This window comes from Schistocerca americana, chromosome 3, assembly GCF_021461395.2.
Source record: "Schistocerca americana isolate TAMUIC-IGC-003095 chromosome 3, iqSchAmer2.1, whole genome shotgun sequence".
Classification (NCBI taxonomy): domain Eukaryota; kingdom Metazoa; phylum Arthropoda; class Insecta; order Orthoptera; family Acrididae; genus Schistocerca; species Schistocerca americana.
Genome location: NC_060121.1, coordinates 529,094,780 through 529,110,067, shown reverse-complemented (window position 1 = coordinate 529,110,067; position 15,288 = coordinate 529,094,780). Strand labels below are relative to the sequence as shown.

General features: G+C 39.2%; 1 protein-coding gene across 1 annotated transcript; it reads left to right on the top strand.

Moving 5' to 3' along the window:
* Positions 1–9,831: 9,831 nt before the first annotated feature.
* Positions 9,832–13,676, top strand: LOC124606667 (cuticle protein 16.5-like). Its single transcript, XM_047138679.1, has 2 exons — positions 9,832–9,969; positions 13,329–13,676. Exons 1-2 carry the CDS (start codon positions 9,958–9,960, stop codon positions 13,578–13,580), a joined length of 264 nt encoding a protein of 87 aa, XP_046994635.1. The 5' UTR covers positions 9,832–9,957; the 3' UTR covers positions 13,581–13,676.
* Positions 13,677–15,288: the final 1,612 nt, after the last annotated feature.

The following is a 15,288-nucleotide window of genomic DNA, read 5'->3' as shown; positions in this document are numbered from 1 at the left end:
CCTGTCAACCTATCCCTTCTTCTACCCAGGTTGTGCCACAAATTTCCTTTCTCTGTAATTCAATCCAGTACCTCCTCATTAAATACGTGCTCTACCCATATGATCTTCAGCAATCTTCTGTCGCACAACATTTCAAAAGCTTCTATTCTCTTCTTGTCTAAACTGTTTATTGTTCATGTTTGACTTCCACACATATTTACATTCCATAGAAATGCTTCCAGATAGGGCTTCCTGACACGTCAGTCTGTCTTCAGTGTCAACAAATTTCTCTTATTTAGAAACGCTTTTCTTGCCATTGACAATCTACATTTTATATCCTCTCTACTTTGGCCATCATCACTTATTTTGCTGCGCAAACAGCAAAACTAATCTAGTACTTTAAGCGTCTCGTTCTCTAATCATATTCGCTCAGCATCACCTAATGTAACTCGACTACATTCCTTTATCTTCGTTTTGTTTTTGTTTATGCTCATATGACATGCTCCTTTCAAGACACTGTCCATTCCGTTCAACTGCTCTTCCTAGTCCTTTGCTGTCTCTGACAGAATTACAGTGTTTGTCAGTATCAATTAAATTCTCCGACAACCGTGTAACTAAGATGTTATTATATTTTATTTTGACAACTAGTTTCGGCATTCCACTAAGTTATCTTCAGGCTCCATACGCATCTCTCAAAATAAACGATAGTGCCATACAGTGCCCTATATCCCTGCATTTCGTGAAGTCAAACCGTTTCACAAATGCTTCAGTCGAAGACTTGGCAGCAACTACCAAGTCTTCCAATGAAGCACTTGTCACACGGTTTGAATTCACGAAATCCAGGCACTGTATGGCATTTTCGTTTATTCTGAGAGACACACATGAGGCCTGAAGATGGCAAATGGAATGCTGAAACCGGTTGTTGTCAAAATAAAATAAAATAACATCTTAGTTACACGGCTATTAGAGAATTTCATTGATATTGACGATTACTTAATCATCTGATGTCCCTGTCCATGATGGATCAACGGAGATTGAATTACAGCGTCGGCAAACCTCAAAGTTTTTATTTCTTCTCACTGGATTTTAACTCCTAGAACAAATTTTTCTTTGGTTTCCTTTAACGCTTGCCCAACGCACAGATTGATTAACATCGAGGACAGGCTACAACCCTGCCTCATTCCCTTCTCAACCACTGCTTCCCTTTCACACCCCTCTTATCTTACAACTGCCGTCCGGTTTCTGTACAAGTTGTAAATAGCCTTTCGCTTCCACGCGACGGCCCGACCGAATCGCGGATGTATGGATGTGAGCAGATGTTTCTGGTGTCACTCTAGCAATATCCAAACAAATGTTGCTAATGACAATTTCACTGTGAACAATGTGGCATTTTTTATTGTGGTGCATTGGTGCCTGATCCATTCATGTTTGTGTTGTTAGTAGTGCAGAGCTAGCGTGGCAGGGAATTGGCCTACTTCAACGCCTGTCATCAGATATACTACGCTGAGGATCTGCCTGGCGGCGTCGCACTCGCTTGTATACAATAGTTGATCATCTCTATCTACAAATTATTGCCCCGAACAAAGTGAATCAGAACATTGCGCTGCCTTTTTGTTGGCTACTGTAAGGGATTTTGGAAAGGGGTTTTTCATGTAGGTGTTCATTACAGACAGCAGTAGAAGCCTCCAGCAACGAAGTAGGCGAAGAAGGTGGAAAAGGGAACAGATGGAATGAAAGCTGGATCAAAGGCAACTTCAGAATTGGGCTAAGGCTGACGATGGGAGATCGGTCAGTCATGGTTTGGGCCGGTATCATGAAACGATAGTGGACGTCTCTCGTCACTGTCGATGGTAATTGGATATCAGGGTAACTTCCTGCGCTTCTCCTGACACGAACCCCATCGATAATGCTTGGGACCAGCTGAAAAGTGCAGCGTGTTTTTGCAAACACCCTCCTCAATCATTGGGTCTAGGAAGACCACGTTGAGGAGTGGATTAAGTATGAGCAGCAACGTATCAACCACTGGTGAACCGTGTTCTAAGGAGTTTCCAAGCATATTACAATGGACGAAATGGAGCTATTCCATACTGATTGTTGCCAGCAACAGATTTTTATTTCACAGGTTAGCAATGATGACGCACTTTCGAACACAGTTGTCTTTCTGCTGGTTGTTGACTCGATTTTGTTTCAGATTAAACCTGTTCTTTTAGATTCATAAGGTTTCCCTACACTTTTTAAAGTTCACGTACTTGAATATGTACTAATAGCAAAGTTATTTTGAGTTGTTTATGTGATATTCTATCTTGGTCTTGGTCAGCGAGCAAGTACCTAGTCCTAGAAGACTGCGTTCATGGAGAGGAAATCCAGGAATGTCATACATAGCTTAATGGTAAAAAAACACTTAAAATTCGTAAATAATACTAGTGTATGTTGTAGCACATCTGCGAAACCGAGAGATTGGTTTACTAAGAGAGAAACCACGTTGTTGAACAATAACTTGATAGTTGTCTACTTAAGAGCGTTATTGTACATACTGGTCTTAGATACAGAACCCATCGTTGTCTCGTCTGTAGGCTAACGATGATAATACTAAGCGGTCGAGCTTGTGGACCTCAAAAGGATACTGTTTGACAAAAAACGATGTTTACAGGTAATTGATAGTTATTGTAAAACCACACTTTTCTCAGGCATGTTTTTAGAATTAACGTTTCCTGGCAAGTATGTGTTCCTTTTGAGGTGGGATAAAATGGCATTATACGCGATACAAATAATTCAGTCGTTGGGTCAATAAATTTCATCTGGCCCATCAATTGCGAGAAACACCCACGAAAGAAGAAAAAGGGAGATACTCTCGCACTACGACACTTTGGTTCAAATATTGGTACAATGCACTTCATCGTCTGTTGGAAACTATAAACCTCTTGGGTAGTAAATGTAATATGCGCTAAAGTACCTGAGTAAAAGTAGCCTACCAATGGTCTCCCAATCTTACAGATATCTGAAAGTGATAATTAATACCCAGGATAGCGACTGAGATTTTCATTGATATTATGGGCACATTTTTGCTTTCGTTTTAATGTTAGTATGTGTGGGTTAAGAATACTACTTATAAAAGGTACCGTAAAACTGGGCAACTTTCTGAGTGAAGTATAAGTTTGTGACAAGAACGCGCCCTGTTCCCGGTCTGTCACAATGTTTTAATCTTCCAGGATCTTTTATAACACAGACCCTAGATGTTTTTTGGACAGCGTTTGAAAGTATCCTTCACCTTCTCTACTGTTCCATCCGGCATACTGGGTTGTCGGTATTTCTCTGTTTATAGAACAACCAGTGTTACGAAATTGTCGATAGCAAATGACCGTTATTTTCCGTAATTCCTTCTGAATGCACGCGCTATTGTTGCAACAGGTAGCCATCACACCTATTCCAACACATAAAACTTATTTAGGTTTGTCGCCATTTTGACTAGGCACTGCACTCGTATCGCCAACTAGTGAGTACAATAAACACTCAGTGAGTTTACGGTTCTATTCATGCACCAGTCATATCTGTAGGAAAATGCAGAACTTTCAAATCGAATGGATCGATTATAGTAGCTCTGTACTATAACTCTAATCGACATTCAGTATATAGCCCTGATGAAAGGTGTTATTGTATAACTCTGCCATTAGTGATGGAAGTAACAAGTGCGTGCATTACACGTGAAATGGTAACAAGGCTATCCTTTTTGCAAATGGCAAAATATGTTTGCAGATCTCTCGGAATCTCTCTGTTACTCCCGTAATTTTGAAGAGCCGGCGAACTGTAAGTAAGCTGACACAAGTAAGTTATTAGTACAGATCATTCTATATAAGAGGTCAATTTTGCAGAAATTTTCATCATTCGTTGGAAACTAAAACCGTTATTTCCGTAGATTATTGAGGTAACTTTGTGCCAGCACACATTCATGCAGAAACAAGTGTACGATTTGAAACGGTACAAAACAAATCCCAACTGAATTAGAGATATTTGTGAATGGTTTGGTAAAATACTTTTTTTCTAAATATAACTTAGAGCTGCTCAGAATATTGTGTTAAATGCTTCAGGACTTTGGTTTTTTCTCATCCCATTACACTTATAAATACGTGTCTAAATGTCTAACAGTTTGAACTAATTGTCTTGCTTAGAGGACATTGTGTTAAATGTAAGTGTTGTTACTTGTCCATTTCTCATATATTTCCACTGAAGACATGCATAAATAAGTGCATAAGAGTTTTGTTTAGTTGCCTTGCTTACTGCAGATTATTTTTCCTTCTCTGTCATTCTTATTTTATTTCAATGAAGATAGACCTATAATTACTTTGCTTTTAAGAAAATTATAAAAAGAATTCACCAAATGACGAACCTTGTGACAAATGTTTTTCTGTGCACGGATAACTCACAAATCTGGACAAATTTGTAACAAAGCGATAACTGTGTGTTATCGAGGAACAAAAGCTTTTCATTTCGATGGATGAATTTAATTACTTTCCATGTCTTAGATTTCATCTCACAATGTTGTCCTGAGCTAGGGAGTAACTTTGTCACAACTAATATTCCATATTCCAAAAACCTCATCACAAATAAGACTTTATTAACATCAGAACTAATGAATGAAGGTTATACAATTCCATGCAACTGAAAATTAAATTTCACGGTACATATTTATATCGGGTTACGTTGAAGAACTGCTAAATTAGTCGCAAAGTTGCCCTGTTTTACGATATCTGTAAGCATTTTAGCCATGGACCACACTGAGAATTTGTTTTGGAGATAAAAACAATTACTTTAATTACATTCTTCTCCTCAAGGGTAGTCACTCATAGAAGTCTTGCAGCTGTAATATTACTGGATTTCAGCTACTTTGCATATGAGATATTTGTCATTAAAGGAAAGGACAGCCAACGAGCTGTAGGTCGTAAACATGCTAAGCATCACAGCGCTAGAGTAGAGAGACAAAGTATTTTTTTAATGTGCGCCTATACAAAAACGCGCGTCCAGCGTTTAAATACTCTAAATAAACACTATGACCCGCTGGGCGCAGATATTTAAAATCATTGCCTCAGCGCTTGATAGCAAGAAGCTGCGAAACAGAAGAGAGAACACTCTATCTTTTGTTAAGAAATATTCTAGTATTCTAGAGACTTCATTATCCCTTGTACTTTTGGTCGCCGACATGTTAAGACGTACTGCATAGCATTGCTACAAGGTGTATTTTTATTTTGTGTAAAAACTATGTGAAACGACGAACAAACATTTCGGTAACTCGCGTGTAGATACAAATACTTACTTACGCACACGCAAGGACATTTAATTTTAAGAAGGAACGGACTGACAAAGCAGCGATTATTGGACTGCGCCATCCACAAAATAAATATCAGATGTAAGTCATGCATTTATTGTGTATTTGTCAATGTTTAGAAGTTTATTGCCAATTTGTTCAATATATATGAATATTTTACGATGCAGTAATTTTCTTCTTATTCTTTTCTTTCACTAACCAAAAATGATGTTCAAATTGTGTATGAGGTTTGTTACAGGTTCGCTCTTTATCGCGGTGTCTCGATTGTATTTGGGAGGCCACTAATGTGTTCAGCTTCAGATCTGTTAATCTTTCTCTTACGAAATTCTACTAATTTGCTTTCATTTCCATTTTTATATTCAAATAGGTCCCTTGGGTATTTTCATCGAAGATTCTGATTGCGTGAAGGCAATCCGGGTCAAAAGGTAAATTATTCGCGTAATCAGTCCGTACGTCTCCTGACACAATCGAGAACCGACGCATCGGTGATCAATTAATAATCTCTCTCTCTTTTAAAGTCGTACTAAAAAACGGCCACACAGGATAGCCGTAAATACGCGGTTGCATTTTGTCAGTAAATATTAGCAAGCAACAGTTAAAGCATCGCTATTATTAATAAGCAGGTTCCTAACGCCAGAAAGCGCACTATACAGAAAATTCCGAGAAAAAGGTCTCTAAGGTATTAAACGTATCTCATTCACACTCATAAAAGTATACAGGTCATAAGTAACAAGGCAAGAGATAAGTGAAGCAGCTCAGTAACTAGTGTGCTAGACTGTCGTGGTCAGATCTGAGTTCGATCGTCCCTACCTCCCGGTGCGACCTCATTTCTTTTAATCCTTTTAAAAATTATAATAACTGTTAAATACAGTTAATGACCTAAAGTATTGTCAATTAAACGATAATAACTTTATTATGTTTATGAAATGGCCGTCACAGTTACTTAAAATATGAATTACACTCATCAATATTTTCTTTTCAAAAGTTGTTTACCTTAAAATGCGCTTGTAATGGAGGGGAACAACTTACCACTGTCACAAAATTCTGGGTGGTGTTTCACTTACATAAAAATTTTTACAGTACCATGTTTATTTGTCAAATTTGTATTTCATATGCAAGCACCAAAATGATAATTGTCATAAAAACATTGAAAACAAAAAAAATATTTTTAATCTTGCATAATTTTTGAAGGAGATTGTTTACAGGAACAACGTTTGTGTTAAAAGATCTGTTGAAAGCATACTTCCTTGACATTCATGAAAAGTTCTTTTTCATCAGAAAACCTAGAAGCGTGCTAGGCATAAATATTGGTGTTGACAGCTGATGGTGTACAATTGATTATATTTTTATACATTCTTCACGAAAATTTATTTGTCTGTTATTTTCATTAAGATAAGGGCAATATTGTGTACTCTTTATCAGAGTTTTTACTTGTCTATAAAAGTAGACAAGTTGGAGTACATCACTTTAGTTGCACATGCTGAAGATTTCTCATCATCCTGAAAGATTTCGTCTATAATTCAGGCTTTGCTTGTCCACTCCAAGAGTCAATAATTAAGAGAAACCATTTTTGACCAACACCAGACTTAAAACTCGGTTGAGGAAGTCGTTATACAATTCTGTCGTTAGCTTCCCAGATTTGGATACGTTATTACAACGTTTTTTAAAATTTTGCTCATATTCTTTTACTGTTTTTGGATTCGGGGACTGAAGTTACCGGTTGCCGCTTGTAAACGAAAAATCACTTACGTAGTATGTTTCCAGACAGACAAAGCAAGAGAATCGTAAAAATAGAGAGCAAAATGAATTTGTAAATACCCTGCAATAAATACCAGTGTTGATAACAAAATTTTTGTTGAAATTCGGTAACAGTTTTAACGTCTGGGTTCGAAAAGTCTCTGCAGCAGCCAAAGTTTCTTCGATCGTCACTTGAAACAAATCTTGTCACTTCTCGCTGACGAATGCCTTGCTAATTTTTGAATCTATGAACCCAACTGTCAGAAGCTTTAAATTCAAAATCTATAAATTGTTGTGCTGCTGCTAAAGCCCACTGTTGTAAATTCCATGTAGTCACCTGGTGATAATTCTCTCAGGCTTCAACAGAAAAGTCATACGTCCAAGAACTGATTTCTGCGTACTTGATTGCCAGCTTGTTTTATTTCTTCTGCACATTTGGATAAATATTCCTTCTCTCTTAACAAGCTCCATCTTTTTTTGTAATGTTTATAGTTTCCACGTAAAGTGAGCCTTTGCGATATTGACAATGTTAATTTTGTAATCCAAAAAGGACGATCTACTTCTCTTGCCTTCTTTTCTTCTGCTTCACTTTCATCGGATGAGCCTTCGTTCTTTTCGAAAGGTTCGTCTTCACAGTTTTCATTTTCTTAAGCCAGTTCATCATCAATCACAAGTATTTTTTCAGCCAACGTGGACATAGCATGTAAATTTCTTCAATCATCATTGCTTCACGAAAAATTGTCTTTAAAGATTCCGATGCAATGAAGTTATTTGCAGCAAGCAGCTATTCGTAACAAACAACTGCATCTATTAACATAACCTTCGACACTTCTAACAACCCTAGCACAACAAAGGTCAAAATTTTAATAACGATTGTGGTGTTGCTCACGCTGCTAAATACTGCATTTTCAGGCAACAACAGTCATATTATGCGGCAGGTGTCATTAGAGCACAGTTAATAGTCATTTCATGTAATAATGAACACACTAGGCACTCATCTTTTTGTGTTTCCCACGCTGGTCTCGTCGTAAAATCATGGCTCAATCGTTGAAAATCTAGGTGGTTATGATTCCAAGCTCGGATGAAAAGAGGCCTAGGTTTTATTGTGCTATATTCAAAAGTTTTGGAGATGCGCTTCACAAACCATCCTTGAAGATTACACTTTTGCTGGTCGATTGTGATGTAAAAAAAAATAATCAGCACTCCGAAATTAAGTTACACTTCCTTTTAATTGCTTTTATTGCAATATCACGTGACACACAAAACATCACTTCACAATACAAAACATATTTGAAAACATCTTCCTCACATTTTATAAGCCAACTACAATATGCATCTTTCCAACATGATGTCCAACACTCGACTTTACCAACGTGCCAGTCTCTAACAAGTTAACAACCAACTAATAATCGCTTACGCGCCCAAAAATCCGAGTTACAAGTACGTCAAAGATCATAGTGACAAAAGAAAGAATACCCATAAGAATAATATCATTGCAGTAGAAACATATCTATGTATCACAAATGAAATCAAATCTGAATGTTGACTCAGAAATATGTCAACTACTTTGCAGAAACACAGTAGAAGATTACTGGTATCGAGAGGTTCAGGTGAGGTACCATAATGGTTACGTACTTCAAGTACCATTACACGCTGCACTTTATAATGAATCTGCACCTTCTAATACTTTCACGATGCCTTTATTGGCAACATTTTTAATTGACGATGTAAAAATTCCGATAGAATTTTACAGTACATAACGCACCACTCTCTGGGAAACTCAGGCATGTACTGGCATTGTAGCAGTTAAGGCCCATTGCTCGATTAGTTCCGTGCGGGCCTTGACACTTCCTGACCGTCTGCCTGATTGTATCTCGAACAATAGAGCAACAGTTACACTCTGCTTTTCCGTGAAGACATCGGTTTCTCCGATTTAAAGCGAATATTTATGACTTTCCATAGCTTATAATATCCCCTGATTTTGTAATAACTTTGTAAAGACAGTAAATAACACTTTAATTTACCTCTGTTAAATGCATTTGAAATTATTCAACTTTTTAAGAAGAAAGTAGTGGCGTCTGTAATTCACATTTTAAGTAGCCTGTCACAGCCATTCATGTCCATGGCGCATTCCGACGGACTCAGGCAATACCAGCAGGACAATGTGACCCCCCCCCCCCCCCCCCCACACACACACACACGTCCAGAATTGCTACAGAATAGCTCCAGAAATACTCTTCAGAGTTTCAACACTTCCGATGGTCGCCGGACTCCCCAGACATGAACATTATTGAGCGTATCTGGGAAGGCTTTCAACGTGCCTTCGTACTCTTACGGATTCATGGACAGCCCTGCAGAATTCATGGTGTCACTTCCTTCCAGCACTACTTCAGACATTATTCGAGTGTATGACACGTTGCGTTGCGGCATTTCTGCGTTCTCGCGGACCCCTACAAGATAATTGGCAGGAGTATCAGTTTCTTTGGCTCTTTAGTGTATTTTTGCAGTATAGCGAAAATCCAAGGGAAGTTTTTCATTTCAGGTATTACCAGTTTACACGATCAACGATTTAGACGTAAAAATAGTTAATAAAGTATAGTCAGCTCTGGAACACCTAGTATATAAGGACCACCCAATGTATGGCATAAGTAACTTTGCGCACGCTTTTAGGGAACATTCTCGAAGGCTCTTAAGATGTCGCAACTGTAAACACATGTATGCAAAGGAACAGGGACGTGGCTGCCTGGTTTCGACCGTGTGTGACCCACCCGATGGGCGTATCCGGCAAGGTGTTACGCAGAATGCTCAGCTGTTGGCAATGAGGCAGGTCCGTGGCGGGGCCGTGGGCAAGTATAAAAACCGGCGAGAGGCTGGTCCCGGCACAGTAGTCGCCAGCCGCTGACATCACCACACCTCACAACATGTACAAGCTGGTGAGTACCTCCAGAGACCGCTACACAGTAGACGCCAGTTAATACTACGACAGTCTCCATATACAATTAAACTATTTACCGCAGTGTACAGTGATTAGTTAGATCTTGGCTGGGCAACCGGCAAACTGATCCGGCACGCGATTGATTTCCGTCCTGCCTACGAATTGTTTGTTGAATGGGACTGACTATTTCAATGCTGTGTTTTGTTTTTCCATTCTTTCTGATATTAACATTAGTAAGTAACTGTTGTTCGTTGTTGACGTATTAAACTACTGCACCACTTGAAACTGAAGGTAGTTTATACTCTACTAGCCTAGCGCCCGCTGCTTGGTTGGCGTAGACTGTATGGTCTGCAAAGAATTTTTTTGTTTTTCTTTAATCGAATATTTATGTTATCGACAAATTGCAGCATCTTCTAAACTTTTCACGCAGCTTAAGCCATTGGCGTCTGGTCTTTGCCGATTGTACTTCTGATGAAAAAGCGGATATGTAGCCGGAGTAAGAGGTTCCTGTTAATCCTGTCTTTTGAATTCTTGTGGTGATAATTCCACAAAAACTTCCTTTCTCTAACACATTCCTTCAGAAATCAAATATCAGTTTTCATTGATCTAGCATTAAATATGTTTTATATAACGAAATATTTCAATAAAAATTTTATCACCTATTTCATCCCCTCAGCGGGTGAACTTCCAAAAACACTAAAGTATGTATTTACTTACTTCTAATCGAGAAATCAAATAAATTTTCCATATATGTAGCTTTAAAATGCTTTAGTAGTACTTTAATAATGTTTTATTTTCAAAGTAAAGTTTCACCCACTATTTTACTCCCTTAGTGGTTGACTTTCCAAAAATGGTGCAGCATGTATTTTTTATTTCCTACCAAGAACCCAAATACCTCTTTAAGTATTTCTAGCAGTTTATTTAATACTGACATATTTTCAAAAATTCTTTCATTCTACACTTTACCCCCTTAAGGATGAAATTTCGAAAAATCCCATCTTAAACAACGCCTACAATACAAGATCAACACCCCCGACCCCCAAATTTCCAGTTTCTATCATTAGCAGTTAAAATTTTTCGTCCCCCATTCCTCCCTGTTAAGGGTTGAATTTCCAAAAAAAATACTGAAGCACGTATTTTTTAATTTTTATTTCTTTTTTTGTAACCAAATAAGGCAAATACCAATTTCCATAGATGTAGCTTCGAAAATGCTTTAATGGTTCTTTAATGATGATTTGGTTTCTGAAAAAGACTTCAGCCACTATCTCATCCCTATAGCTTTTATATTTCCAAAATCACTGAAACACGTATTTCTTCGTTTCTAACGGAGAAACAACGTACCAGTTTTCGTTGTTGTAACTTCAAATTGCGTTAATAGCGAAATATTTTCAAAAAAACCTTTCACCCTCTATTTCACCCCGCTAGTGGTGAACTTTCGAAGAATCCCTTCATGAATGAAGCCAACAATACATGAAGCATACCCTCTCGAAATGTCAAGTTTCTGTAGTTACGAAATTGCTTTAGGCGATGGTGAGTCAATTAGTTAAAACATATCAGAAACGCGTGTTTTGAGGCATAATTCATTGGCGTGACATATAGGTAAAGTGGTGCCATTGACATTGGTTCTTTATCCCATAAATGAAAGTTATAGTTCAGACTTAATGTGCAAGTGGCGCTGATGTCGCGTCACGTGACTAGGCGGCCAACGAGCTTAGGTAAGTTATGTGAATCAGGCCGTCAGGTCAATGAAGGTAGGCCATGGCTGAGTTAGATCTTCGTGCTGTGCTGAGAAACTTCTTTTTTTACATTTAAAAATGGCAAAGTATTTATCTCTCCTTTAATGGTCTATTTCTCATGGCTGTTTCCCCATACTGTACTCATGGGAGACAGAGGAATGTGGTCTGTTTCCCAAAACCACCGCATACTGTAATTTACTCATGTCATACGTGAACCTTCTGTTCCTGGCGAATTTTGTTCACCTAAGAAACAGGATGCTATTCGTAAAAGTACTAAATGTTCAGAAAGAGCTATGGCCCTTTATTGTACACAGTATATATAAATGACCTAGTGGCTAACGTTGGAAGCTCCATGAAGCGGTCCGCGAATGATTTTGCGACTTGTACCAAAAGGGCTGACAGTGGGAACAGAAATCGCTAGAACATACAAAAAGTAGAGGATCTCTGCTTTCTACAAGGATTTATAGTCGACTCTCAACATAAACAAGTGTAGCACATTAGTAGGCGGAAATATTCGTTGCTGTTTGATTACACGTTTGCATAACAATCACTGGAAGTGGTAACATCCATTAAATATCTGAGAGTATGCGTATATATATATATATATATATATATATATATATATATATATATATTTATTTATTTATTTATTTATTTAAAATGGAACGACCACATAAAACTAATCGTAGGAATGGCAGATGAGATTCATTGGAATATTACGAGGAAGTGTACTCACGACGGATGTCGCTTACAATGCCCTTGTTCGACTGATACTTCACTATACTCACGAAAAGGCCATGAAAGTAACATTAGAAAGGTTCAAGTTCGCATGGAAGCTTACCAACAATCATTCTTCCTAAGTTCCATTCACACCTTGAACAGGAAACAGGTTAAGCGACAATAATCCACAAAACAATCTCCGATAAGGTGTCTTGCAGAGTATAGATGTAGATGTAAATCCCACATTGTACAAGTACATGTACCACTCGTTATAAGGGTTGAATCAACTCGCATGGAAGCAAGCCTAGGGGCAAGTGGGATGTAACTTGCAATTCTTGTCAATCTTCCTACCACAAATCTTAGGAGTACCGTTGGAGGTAGACAAACGTTTGTAATACTTTACAAGATAATGTAGGCAGAAAGCAAGAAAAAATTTTCTGATGTTATTTCCATGCAATTTATATCTTTAATCAAGTCTGTGAGATATCGTGAGGGAAGAATATGTTGGCCAAGTCACCACTGACTTCCAGGTAAGCTGTTCAGCCCCCATATAATAGAAGTATAATCACCATATGTTGTGGGCATTATATTCTGTCACATACGCTCCGCAAAAGTAGCTTACACATATGAAAAATAGTGTAGGAACTCATTTTCCACATTTCGCTTTAAATTTTTCCCGCTATAATGGACATGCAGGGCTGTAAAGGATGGTATAGTCTCTACATAATGCGTGATATTAAAGTAGGGCATTCATAGAGGACCCTGGGTATCATTCTTGAGTCTCATAATTGGTCGATTAACAAAGCACATACTTTTCAACATATTATGATACAAATTTCATTATCTATTAAAAATAATCATAATATTCTGTTGATATCGAACGCATTCTTTGTCATCGCAGATTGTCCTCGCCGCCGTGCTGGCCGTCGCCGCCGCCGCCCCCGGCTTCCTGGGCGCGCCTGCTGTCGCCTACACCGCCCCCGCGGTGGCCGCCGCCCCCGTGGCCTACGCCGCCCCCGCTGTCGTCAAGGCCGCCGTCGCCGCCCCCGCTGTGGCCTACGCCGCCCCCGCTGTAGCCTACGCCGCCCCCGCCTACCACGCCCCTGTAGCCTATGCTGCAGCTCCCGCCGTCGTCAAGACGCACTACTTCTAGGAGACGCACTTCATAAAGAGCCAACTATTTATTTACCCACTGTTTCGGTGACATGTGCACAACAATGGAGCAAATAAAGTGACTTTTCATGATAAATTATTGTTTATGTTTATTTATTCTGATACCAAGACGCTCATATTATCTGGATATGTCTAAGTAAGTTTTGCGTTTCATCTCAGAATTAAACTTACAGAATGCTCTCGCTTACAACTGACAACACACATAGCCTCTTTATGGAAATATCACTACACAAGGCTGTGTTTAACTTGTTCTTACTTGAATGGAGGAGATTTCAAAGATCAAAATCAGTTACTTATGCTTCTGAAGCCCCTACTCTATGACAAGGAATATTTGCTAGTACCAGTATAGACAAAAATACAAATATTATATGCTTCACAGCGATTAAAAATAAAATGAATGCAAATTGCGCTGCTATATCACTGACAAATTTCTCACTCTCGTTGTCATGTCTCCGATGCCTTACAGGATGCATGGGCAGGTTTCCATTAGAACCAGTAATGAAGACCAGGAAAATTCATAGAATGAGTGAATGACCCACCTATGCAGCACTCTAACGTACATTACGTGATCAAAAGTATCCGGACACCACCCAAAACATACGTTTTTCATATTAGGTTCACTGTGCTGCCACCTACTGCCAGGTATTCCATATTACCGACCTTAGTAGTCATTAGACATCGTGAGAAAGCAGAATGGGGCGCTCCACGGAACTCACGGACTTTGAACGTGGTCAGGTGATTGGGTGTCACTTGTGTCATACGTCTGCACGCGAGATTTCCACACTTCTAAAGATCACTAGGTCCACTGTTTCCGATGTGATAATGAAGTGGAAACGTGAAGGGACACGTACAGCACAAAAGTGTACAGGCCGATCTCGTCTGTTAACTGACAGAGACTGCCGACAGTTGAACAGGGGCGTAATGTGTAATAGGTAGACATCCATCCAGACCATCACACTGGAATTCCAAACTGCATCAGGATCCACTGCAAGTACTATGACAGTTAGGCGGGAGGTGACAAAACTTGGATTTCATGGTCGAGCGGCTGCTCGTAAGCCACACGTCATGCTGGTAAATTCCAAATGAAACCTCGCTTGGTGTAAGGAGCGTAAACATTGGACGACTGGACAGTGAAAAAACGTTGTATGGAGTGACGAACCACGGTAAACAATGTGGCAATCCGATAGTATGGTGTGGGTATGGCGAATACCCGGTGAACGTCATCTGCTAGAGAGTGTAGTGGCAATAGTAAAATTCGGAACCGGTAGTGTTATAGTGTGATGGTGTTTCTCATGGAATGGGCTTGCACCACTTATTGTTTTAGGTGGCACTATCACAGCGCAGGCCTTCAATGATGTTTTAAGCACCTTCTTGCTTCCCACTGTTGGAGAGCAATTGGGGATGACGATGCATCTTTCAACACAGTCGCGAACCTGCTCATAATGCACGGCCTGTGGCGGACTGGTTACACGACAATAACATTATTGTAATGGACTGGCCTGCACAGAATCCTGACCTGAGTCCCATGGAACACCTTTGGGACGATTTTATCGCCGACTTCGTGCCAGGCTCCATAGAACGACGTCGATACCTCTTTTCAGTGCAGCACTCCATGAAGAATTGTCTGCCATTCCACAAGAAACCTTCCAGCACCTGATTGAACGTATGCCTGCGAGAGTGGAAGCTGT